At 36.0% G+C, this 11,943-nt stretch overlaps 1 protein-coding gene across 2 annotated transcripts in view; it reads right to left on the bottom strand.

Moving 5' to 3' along the window:
* Nucleotides 1–11,943, bottom strand: part of sorcs2 (sortilin-related VPS10 domain containing receptor 2) — a 281,183-nt gene that overhangs the window by 14,448 nt on the left and 254,792 nt on the right. For both annotated transcript variants that reach the window (XM_041276668.1, XM_041276678.1), the window contains exons 10-15: nt 9,786–9,932; nt 6,291–6,393; nt 4,612–4,688; nt 3,324–3,415; nt 2,354–2,461; nt 138–258 (exon numbers count right to left, since the gene is read on the bottom strand). In XM_041276668.1, coding sequence (XP_041132602.1) covers nt 138–258; nt 2,354–2,461; nt 3,324–3,415; nt 4,612–4,688; nt 6,291–6,393; nt 9,786–9,932 — 648 coding nt within the window. The remainder of the gene's footprint in view (nt 1–137; nt 259–2,353; nt 2,462–3,323; nt 3,416–4,611; nt 4,689–6,290; nt 6,394–9,785; nt 9,933–11,943) is intronic.

The raw sequence follows: 11,943 nt of genomic DNA, 5'->3' as shown, positions 1-11,943 counted from the left end.
ATTTCACATTTATAAGAATAACCCCTGGATAACCACAGCTTGGTGGTTGATGCAATCCAGGGGGATTCACAGTGCTGTACAATGCTCTAATATAATCCACCTTCCAATTTAGCATCGGTTTTTGAATGGTTTTATACCTTAAGGCTGGTTAGTTTCCATGCATCGTAATCGGCCTCTGTGCACTGCCTTGGAAAAGACTGTCGAAAGTCCACTTTCACTAACTCCCAGTCTGACCGGAAACTTATATGGCCAAAAACCCTGCATGAACACACAGAAACAAGAATGTTTAAAAACTTGTGACTCTTTGTACAATCGTTAGTAAAATCTGAAAGCAGTCATTACAAAATGACATACTAGAGTGAATTTTTTTTTGCTAAATGATTGCTTAATCCAACTTGTTTCAAGTACTCTATTAGTCCTAAGTGACATTTCAATTGTAGCTGTTGTAACTCTATTAAGAACCCAATATACTATGAAAAAAAAAAAAAAATCATTAAATAATTCTGTGTTTGACCATTTACTGCTAAGTTAGCAAAAGACTGCTATATTTTGCCAACAAATGATACAAAGTAATGAAGAGGGAGGGAAAAGTCCAGGCACCATGGAAACAGTATTCAGATTATTATTTCATTAATGTGAATTTGCCATTAGATGGTGACATTTATGTGATAGAAATCTTCCTCAGCACAAAGTACTGTTTTACTGCTATTGGTAAGAATTATTGTATCTAAATTGTTAAGTTGTTTGCCCATATTTGTTATGGATATCTTAATAGTCCCAAAATGCCTAACTACACCATTAGAAATTTAGTTTTCAACTGTAGAGACTTTGGTTGGACCCATTACTCAAGGAGATAGGGGTGAAGTGCGGAGGGTAGCGGTGGAAGAACTGTGTTATTATAATGTGGTTAAAGGTCTATAAACAAAGCTAACCTTAATTATTTCTAGTGCACTTCCACTTTTCATTTCTAATGTTTTCATTACTAGTGTCTCCTTAATTTTAAAACATCTGGGAAGGTACCCCACACAGTAGTCCTCTACTCCATGTTGGGCCCCAGTTATTATAGGTTCCTGTTTACCTGTCCCATAGTTTCAGTAAAGCAGGCTGGCACACTGTGTGTTAAGTGGAGTTCTATGCCAACATCTTTTAAATCTGGTTTGCCTAATTCATGGAGCTATCACTGAACTCCATTCCTATAACCTCCAAAACATCCTTGACTCTCATTGTTTCGGAGGGATGCATGGGCTCAATCCAGTGTCTTGCAATTGCTTTTCATATGGAACAACTGAAAACAAAGCCATCATATTTCTATTCCCTGTGTTTATTATTGGTCTCTCCCAGGATACAGACTCAACCAGCTCTGACCCCAATTAGAACTTTCATTGTATTTAATGGAAATGCAGAATGCTCCAATATTAACACGCTCTCAAAGGATCATTTTATATTGCATGTTTACCACAAATACATATTGTTTTCAGTGTTCCATATTGTCTTATAAGGCCTAGTTGTGTCTTTTTATAGTTTAGATAAGGCTGGCAATTCACTGTTTAAAATAAGACACAGCTGACGGCAGTGCTTTTAGAATGGAAGAATCTGAAAAGTGTGCTTATATTTGCTGCTTAAAGTTATCTGCATATTCTGCTGTGCTGCAGGATCTGTTGTGCCATTGAGCTTTCACTTTGCATGCAAAATGACATTTCAGTGTGGAATAGTTACATGGAAAGCTCCATATAAAAGTCATTGGCAAGATTTTTCTTTTGTTACTAAAACCTGCTTACATGTTGAACTGTGACAAAGCCAGCTTGTTTAATCTAATTTAGTTCTCTTCTCTTGAATTTAGCCAGTGTCAAGCCGCAAATCAGATTATTTAATCGTTTTCGCTGCTACTAAGTAGGGATCCAATGCTTTTTAATAGGCCATTATACTCTATGGGGGTAGTGGTTCTTAAGAACTTGGAATTAATTTAGAGAGAGAGAGAGAGAGAGAGAGAGAGAGAGAGAGAGAGAGAGAGAGAGAGAGAGAGAGAGAGAGAGAGATTATCTAGATGCTTAGGGTTTGGAAAATGTTGGTTCAGGTCACAAGTGAACTAAGGTCACAGGTCACAAGTGATCAGTCACAACCACTGCACAGTTTGGCACAATTGACAGAAGTGAGCTCCACAACACAGCAATGCTCTCCAACATGCAAGTGAGTAAGCATGCTGGACTGTTTTGCATGTAGGCAGGTGCTGTGTTGTTTACAGGAAATGAGAGCACAGCACACACAACCAATAAGCATTTACTTTGATATTAGCAGCTCACTAATATCAAAGTAATACGTATTACTTACTTAATGGGGAAACAAATACACTCACGTCATAACAAGAGTCTCATCTCCAGGTTCACTTAGAAGCCCGTCCACAAAAACCGAGGTGCTGGTGAAATTGTGAATAGTCCAAGTCCGACCTTCATCTATGCTGAATCTAAACAGAGAAAAAATGCATAAAGCATTCATGCTCTTTTTTATTTTGTAAAGTCAAAGACAAATAAGTGGCTAATAAAATAAGTTATTATAATAAGTTACAGACTTTAACACTTTTGACTATAAAGACTATAAATGGTCCGAAATTATAATATAGTGAATCTGTAACAATCCACAGTAACAACCCTTAATATTATTCTTAAAAATGTATTTATATTTATAATTTATAAAGATGCATCACTTTATAAAGTTTTCCATGGCCACTGAGGGTAAAAACTATATACATTTTACAACTGTAACAGTTCTAAGCCAGATAACATTTTCATAGTTTTATTATAACAAAATATATACAGCTGTCGCTATAAAACTGTTCATAGGCTACAGAGTGTTCCCAAATGGAATTCAACTTTCAGATAATGAATGAACAGAGAGGATTACAAGTTAACAGCCTTGGAAGAGGAGTGTTGAGATGTTCTTCTCAGTCTATCATTAAATATAGTCATTGGTCATCCACAGTGTAGAGAAGTTAAAAATAGATATCGGCATTTGTCAGCTGTGGTAAAGATTACAAATGGATCCAATCTGTTTTCCAGATCCTCTGTAGAAACAACATACCAGTCAATGTATTTCACTGCCTACAGAATGTGGATGGGATGCCTAGTGAGAGCAATTATTTGATAATAGGTAAATGTAATAAGTATTATAGCTGTTAGAAATTTCTAATACATAGGAGATCATTATTATAAGGATGCCCCTTCAACTAAAGTTACCACAAGAGACCATTGTATGTCATAAAAGGTTGTGGGGAGCTGGCCTTGCTAACCTAAACAATTAAATAACAGTATTTTAACCAGAGGCATTACTTGAGTATTTTGAGGGGGATGGAAGTGTCCTTAATAGCAACTATAACTCCACCGTGATCTAGGTACAGAATATGGTGTTCTTCTTCAAAGACCTACAAAATAAAGACAGCATGCAACAGCTTAATACCATCTAGTCATAAGACATGCACACAAATCTTCTCACATTAAAAGGCAGATTGGCTTATAAAAGACTGACATAGAAACAATGAATATAGATTTTTCACAGAAGGAAGACAATAAATTTAAAAAGTCCAATGTATTTAGTCTGCAAGTGTTTTTAAAACACTTAAAGTGATGACATCCCACAAAATAAAGTTTTAATAGCATCATCATGGCCTAGCCAAACCACATTTTCATTATATTATGCAGTGGCTCTTTCTTTCTGAGCATGGTCCAGAGCAATCTATTATTTCTTTCTAGAAAGAAACTCACAAGAAATCTTTTAATTGTACAGTAAATCCATCAGTTATCAGCTAAGTACTAATTCTGGTACTTTGACAAATCAGCCCACAATGACAAATAACATTGGCTACTATTCATAAGTCAATCTTAAAGGTGTAATAACCAAGGAATTAAGCATATTATTTGTTTTATCTCTCCTTAACATAACAGGGTTTTTTTTTTTTAAAACTATTCCTTTACCTTTGTATGATGTTTGCAATTCTGAGTGAGTCTTATTAGCTTTAACTATGAGTTCAGGAGCTGCAGCCTTATGTAATTTAGGATAGATTTAGTGCCAGGAACATCAAATATTAGTGAGTGCCAGCATCATCTAGTGCACAGCAGTGTCTTGTCAGAAAAACTAAAAGAAACATGATCCAATGTGGCAGATTACCAGATGGTGCTGGTTATTACTTTTGAAATGACACTTTGCTACACATATGTATGCAACAATAACACATACGCATTCAAATTGTACTCAATCTTTAAGCAGTCGCAATACGAACCACTCAGAATGACAGACTGTAAAATGTTAAGGAACAGTACAAAAAATAAATAAATAAAAATAAAAATAATAAAATTAGATTTTGACTCTCCTTGCTTGTTATGAGCAGAATGATGTGTTTGTAGTAAAATACTGCAGATATAATAAGTAGGCTGGGGTTGTGTTTTGAACCAAGTTTAAAGGGAAAGGCCCATTTCAGAGGAATAAAATAATTTTAACAAAACTACCTAGAATCGACTTGCTCCTTTGTGGCAACTACATTGTTGCTTACTAGTTGAATACCCATGGCTGTGCCAGTATTTATTCTATTTGATGCAGATGTTTTTTGGAAATGTAATTTACCTGTCTCCAGGATTTCCCACAGTCGGAAGTAATATACATTTCTTCTTTGTACTCGACCAATTGAGAGCCCATATTGCCTGAAAATGTTTTTTTTTTTTTTTTTTTAAACAGAAAAATGAATCATTTATACAACAGTAGATACCAACAGGAACAGTTTCAAATTGAGCAGCACAGTGCCACCTAGCTTTCCCTTTTTTAGTTTTTTAATTAAGGATTTACAAAAAATATATATACTTTAAAAAGAGTGATTCTAATGGATCAAAGCTTTTTGTTCTATGCCATTCCCCATTGCATTTCAAGCCATACGATCCTCTTTATAGTCTTACAGATGTTAAACAACAGCTGGATCTGCAGGGACAGCACAACCAGTATATTTACAGAAAAGCTTGACATCAGTTTTTTTGTTTTTTTTTTATATATAATTTGGTTGTTTTGTTTTTGCCTTCAACCTCATACTATTTCCAGCCTAAGAAGCTTGCCTCTTCTTGTTGTTGTTATAAATTATGCTGCGTTCTTAATACCCATTACAATAAGGGATAAAGTGAGAATTAAAAAGGGTTATACCTAATCCTGACTGCAAGGTCACTGCAATGCACTCCAAAGCTTATTTACAGGAGAAGTCACACAAGCTGATTGTATTTGCAGTAACACATTAATTTACTGACCAGTTCCCACAATTCTGCATTCATGTGTTACAAAATTGTTACATAAAGAGGTTTTAATGATAGTATCTTGTCCGTGTTTTGAACATAAGATAACGTTTCTAAAACATTTGTGAAGAACATACTTTAACTAACCCTATATCAAATTTCACTCTGGTTTCTGTGATAGAGAAAATCACAAGGGGTTAGATTAACTGCATGTTGTACTGCAATAAATTTGATGGTAGCCCATTTTGTACTTAACTACATGTGAAAACAAGACACGTGCCATTTCCCTTCAGTCACATTTGTCATGCATCCTCTGTAGAGGGCAAGAGACAGTAGAGGGACACAATGAAGCATACAGGATTTTGTTTCGGGGGTGGATGGAGATTTTTTGATGATGGTGAATAACACTGGCGTAGCAAGGATTTGGTCCCAGGGTGGTGGGGGTGGTGATGGATCGAGATTTTTGCGCAGGGCTGATATATATATTTTTTGTCCCACGTAGTTGAATAATACATTTCAGGGCGGGGTCCACTGGAAGCATACCATTGTTTTTTGCTGACAAAGCATTCAGGAATATTTAAGATGGCTAAAGACACATACCAGGCTGAAGCATATGGAGAGAATTAAGGAATGATAACATGGAAACAGTCAATGGCTCAAGAAAAGCAATGTTCATATGTTAAGCCTAATGAACTGTCTTAATATGGATGCTACAGTAAACCAGCCAGACTGTAGTAAGATTCTGATATACAGTACCTATAGGGTTCCAATTTGTATGTTTTGTTTTTGAGGAATACCCAAAATATAGAGTATCGTCTATATATTTTTGTTGAGAAACAATAAGAAAAGTATTGAATTAAGTACAATGCAAGCTTGCAAAATTTACAGGTTTAATTATGTTTCAATGAGGTAACCAAATCGGCTCAAAACAAAAAAACTGAGTGATTTATTAAAGTGTTTTGGCACTAGGCAAAAACTAAAACACAAAAATCAGAAACCCTAGTAATAGAGCACTTGAATGAGTCTTACCAGCCCCCATGATCAGTCCTGGTGCAGAGTCTTTGGTGTGCACAGTCCCTGACACGTATGGATTGTCTGCCCACCGGAGATGCATGTGAAGATAGCAATCCGGCTTGAAGAGACAGAAAGACGATCAGTTGTTGGCAGCAGTTTTTAATCAAATGGCACTAAAAATGTGTTTCCATCAGCGTTGGTCCTAAATAAATAAACAGTAGCCCTGAGATAACTTAAACCTAAACATTGTGATTCTTATATTGTTGGCACCTACTTGAATATTCTGTAAAACAGTTATCTTCAAACAGTAAAGTCTTGATCGATTCATTAGAAAATGGTAATCCATCATTATTGAAACATTCATATCGACCCTATTAGCACTTGATAATATGCCCTCTTTAATTTAAATGTGTTACCAATAATGGGTATTTTTACAATCAATTTTAGCAAGCCAGAATGGTATGCTATCTTCCCATAATGTACTATATTGTTATAAACTTATTTTTTTATGAAGGCTGAGATAAAAGTGGTATTACCTTATCCAAAATACTTGACTTGTCTAAAGGCGGAGGAATACATTTTTCAAAATGTTTTTGCTGCTTGACAATCCGATTTAATTACTATGTATTTTAGACATTCCAGTAATTTTAATAATCACTGTTCCGCGGCACGAGGAACAGGCTTAGCCTACATTAAACACTCAGGGCCCTATGTGCTAATATCAAGTTTTGCCTGCACAAAAATAATTTGCCCGTGTGCAGAATCGTGACATATGTACAAAAGGGACATGCCCAGTACATCTCGAAAAATGCGCATGAGCAAATTCGTAAGCGCATTGTTACGCCTCTGTAGCAAGATGCTCCAGGGAATATGGAAATAGGTCATTAGCATCTCATTGACCTCTGAGATGCTGCTGATGAAATATGCAAACCAGATGCGCCTATGCATAATCATATGTACTAAAGTGAGTAATCGCTCCATTACTTGCACATGCCTAACTTTGCTCCACGTAGGACTTTGTGTAAATGATGTGACAGGGTTATAAAAAGGTATGCTTGTGTGACTGTGTTCTCCAGACAGAGTCATGAAAAGCCACGACATGCGGTATTTCTGTCATGGGCAGATGTGGCAATAACATAAAAATGTTGTACATCATGGCATGAGATATCTTATATATACCAAGAATACATACATCAATAATATACTGTATATAGATATTTCATTTTGTTTTAAACACATGCCTTTGGGGAAAAAATGTGAGGTCTCTGACTCAGTCCCTGCATTTGGGTGGCTTAATTCGTTTATGAAGGGCTATATTAAAAATAAATTGTGTATTTTATTATAATGCGGTCAGTGTTTTTTGCTGCCGTTCATCACCAATTACGAATGTATTTTGACAGTGACAAAGAAAAATCAGCCTAGTTGTCACTAGTGACGATTGCTTCTGTTTTATGTAATTTGTTTAATTTTTCAATAATTGTTTAATAGGGTGTTAGTTGTTAAACACAACTGCACAAGATGATAGAGAGACACATAAAGTAGAAGAGCATACTACTATAATCTTTATGGAACTATAAAAATGTTGCTAGTACTACCTGCATTCCATTGAGCTCAGTAGTTCTTGTTAATTCTGCATTGCTGTCATTTGCTAATCTTAAAAAGAGTGCATCTCCAGGCAGAATGTAGCTATTTTTTTTAAACAAGTCGTGTGCACAGTACTGCAGTGACTACATCTTCCTTACAGGGAGAGGAAAGCAAACAGTTTTGTTCAAGAAACGTATAGCTAAAATTATTTTATTTTTTTTTGCATGTTTTATCATCATCTACATTCATGATGTACAGTAATTAAGACGATTTAGCAATGGTAATTAATTAAAAAAGGGTTTTAAAATATTAAAACTGCCCCTATCAAAACCTTCATAGTTGTTTTAAATGATACACCATATGCAATATAATGCATTTGCGGTACAGGGCGTTGAAAGAAAAATAAAAGATTTTGTTGAAGTGTTCTTGTAGCCATGAGAACGATCTGTTGACTGTCATGAAACCTTTGCTTGTGTGAAAGGATTATGACGGCACTATGCCGGCATAGATTGCACAATCGTGCTGTGTGAGTGGCTATTTTAAAGAATTATTTAATGTCTCTGAGACTGCTCAGCAGCATTTGTGTGTGAAAGGGGTATTGGACACGGTGCCAGGATTTCAAGCAACAGCCACACAATGCCCCCTTCAGCCAAATCCACAGCTTACACTATTCTGATGGGCAATGCATTCACTTCTTTTAAATACTCCAACTCACATTGTTTTCAACAGTCCATGGTTAATAAATAACCTGCAACTTTTGAGATGTGCACTTGTGATAGCCGGTTCTTAGTACATACGCCCCTCAGTCTGCAGACTTTTACTTTCTCTTCAAAATCTATAATGATTAAAAACCTCGTGCAGAAGGTGGCCATCTCCCAAATTAATTAAGTGATTAATTTGTTGCTAAATCGGGATATGGTCACCTGCATATAAACCTGCAGCTCTCTGCACCACTCCTGGTGGGGTGTTCAGAGGCGGAACGAGAGTGAGAGAGGAGAAATTTTAAAGATAAAATTAATACAAGATCAGTGACAGCAATCTGCTCAGCCTGACCTGTGTGTGTAGTTTATTTTGTGCTCGTGATTTGTTTTGTTCATCTTTTTGTTTTGCTCTGTGAGCAGTGTTTTGTTAAAATATTTTACTTATATTTGTTCTTTAATAAAAGGTGCCACAGTTACCTGTTTGTTTTGCTTCCTGCTTTCTGGCCTGACGTCCCCACTCAGCCATAGCCTGTCACAATAAGCTATAACCGTTACAAGTTTTTTTGTAATCTGTCAATGTCTACTGTTGAGCTACAATCTATTTCATAAAAGCCCACACAGACTAATGACGTTACCTCACCTGCAATCCTCATCCAAACAAGACCTGTATAATGGCTGCTTTTGTAATACGTAGGTTTTTATAAGCTGCTTTATAAACCTGTTGTTGAGTTTTACATTTCAGTAATGCTCTGAGATAAGATTCAAATGACGTAAGATGAGGTACACTATAGTCTACATACACTGTGACTTTACAGACTGGGCAGAAAGCTACTGTACCTGTTAAAAGCAAAATATTTCAAAGAAGGACATCTGCCTTGGAGACTAAATTGATTTATATAAAAAAGCAGATCAATTGAAAATGTTATCGTATTATAAAGGAATGACAACACCGTACCATTTCATTTTTATTCTGCTGTAAATATAGCCATTGATGGATATAATAGTAGTATCCAATATGTAATAGTAGTTACAATACATGTTATCTTTTTTATGTGGCCAGCAAACAGACCTGAATCACCTCTGTTGTGTAGAGTGCTTATATGTTTCTTAATAAAACTACACCACTAAGAAGGTGTCCTTTTTTTATTCAGTTAAGAGTAACCATCAGCAGTAATTCATTTTACTCTTCGAGTAAAATCTTTAAGTGGTTAGAACGCAGCCATACCGGTTTGCAGCTTGCTGGTTTCCCGTTCATGTCCGTGGAAGGTGGGTTAAGGTAGTCCCAGTCACGGCCCTTGTTGAATGTGATGAGTGTGGTCACCTTCCCATCCACTTTCTGATTGGCCAGAAATACTCCTTTAATTCCACGGATCTGAAACACATAAATATTATGCACTGTACATGTATTAAGCAAAAGTTAAGATCAACCAAATGGCACATCTCCAACAAACAAAACACACTGACACATTTCTATTGCAATCCCTGAGCCAGTCTAGCTCAATGGGAGCCATACTTTATGGAAGTTTGTGGTGAAATATAAGTGTAGAACATTATCAGCAAATGTTAACATCATTTAACATCACCATTATTGATCAGTATTCTTTCCTCTTTTAGAGGTTGGCTGATTTTTTTTGCATAGCATTTTAATACATATTGCATATCAAAATGTTTTCCAATGTAATACGGGCTGTATATTTGATTCCCATTCTGCCTGTAGCATGCACAAAGATAGTCACTATTTGGTTTCACTTCGCTTTAAACTGGCACATACTGCACAATGAATTATTTCCAAATGAACAAACCCATTGTTCTTTATGGCTTTACCTTCAAGACATGGAAACAATACTTTCGTCTACATTCTTATTTTAACAACCAAAATTCACAAAAAAGGTTTCCCGTTCTACAAAGTAAAACTGTACATGTTTGTAGAGGAGCTTTTATTCAGGTAGAGACACCTACAATGTGATGATTAGATTAGGATACAGTCCTGCTTTTTATAGTCTAACAAAGTGTTAGTCCAACTCAGGTCACAGGGTTTGAAATTGTTAAACACACCCAATCTCTTCCAGGGAACACATACTGTAATTATGAAGTGAAACTAATCAATTTATGCCAAAATTGAATTACTTAATTTATTAATGTTATAACAAACTATTTTGTCCACTTGTGCAGCAGTGTAAAAAAAAAAATGTAAACGAAGGAGAGGCAAAAACCATTAAGATGGAATCTAGAAGTCAACTGCTTTTCCACTGACAGTTATTTATACTCTCAGTTCTTCCAGTGATAGACAGCTTCAAATTGTAAGCAACTGTTTAATTCACAACCAACATCAGTCACCTGTCACATCATTAATTTAGCTGCAGTTCTTTATGCTCGATAGAGCACATGTGATTAAATTATCTAAAAACAACTGCAATCACACTAATAAAGTAAAAAAAGGAACCAGAGCACTGAATTTTTTGTGGAATTTAAATGCAGCAAGAACTTACTGCATGAGAAACATTACAGACCCAAAGAATCTCAATGTGCTTCATAGAAAATGCAATTTGCTTGTTATTGTACTTTAGTAAGGACTTGGGAAAACAAGTGACCCATTAGGGTTGTCTTGGGAAAGGGTGGCACTAACTTTGTGCAAAGAGTTTCACAGAGAATGTGCATGCTATTGGTTATATTGAACAGGCAGTAACTCAGCTGGACGCTGATTCCAAAAGACTTTGTAGGTCATTGTCAAATGATTAAACTATCCCTGGGAACAAAATGCAGGAATGCCACAGCTCATGAAATGGTTTGAAAATATGAAGAAAAACATATCTATGAAAAAGATCTGTATCATTGATATGGTCAGAAGTTAAAGCAATGTGGCAGTGAAACATTTATTGTTTACTGGTCAACACCATTGACGATAAAAATCATAGAATACAGTTGTGCACCAAATACACATGCTAATAAATCAAAGTCTACCGTCTCTATACCCCAGAACCTTAAAAAGTCACAGGACTTCAATGTGGCAGCTATATAGGTCAGATGTCAATTTCATGGTCACATTTAGCATAGTGGTACAGTGTTTAACTTTGACACCATGGCGGCTACAGCTTTCGTCTTGCCCACAATTATAGGTATGTACTTGTAACAGCAGAATGGTTTCAATCTTAGGTCACAGGTAAAGCAAAGGGTAAAATTTATTTTAATGTTAACTTTAAAGTGGGATTCAGGGGCGGGAGCTAGAACTCCTCTCCTCCTATTTTCTATCAAAGCTATCTGCCTATTTAAGCCATGTCACAATCTATGTTTTTCTCTTGCATTTGCTTTTTTCCTCCTCCTTCCTTCATCCTCTATATTTCAATTGCCACGTTGCCACTACACCGGTCTCCTCTACGGGAGGT

The sequence above is a fragment of the Polyodon spathula genome, chromosome 2 (genome assembly GCF_017654505.1).
Source record: "Polyodon spathula isolate WHYD16114869_AA chromosome 2, ASM1765450v1, whole genome shotgun sequence".
Classification (NCBI taxonomy): Eukaryota; Metazoa; Chordata; class Actinopteri; order Acipenseriformes; family Polyodontidae; genus Polyodon; species Polyodon spathula.
The sequence above is the reverse complement of the archived record's forward strand: the minus strand, read 5'-3'. Positions and strand labels throughout refer to the sequence as shown.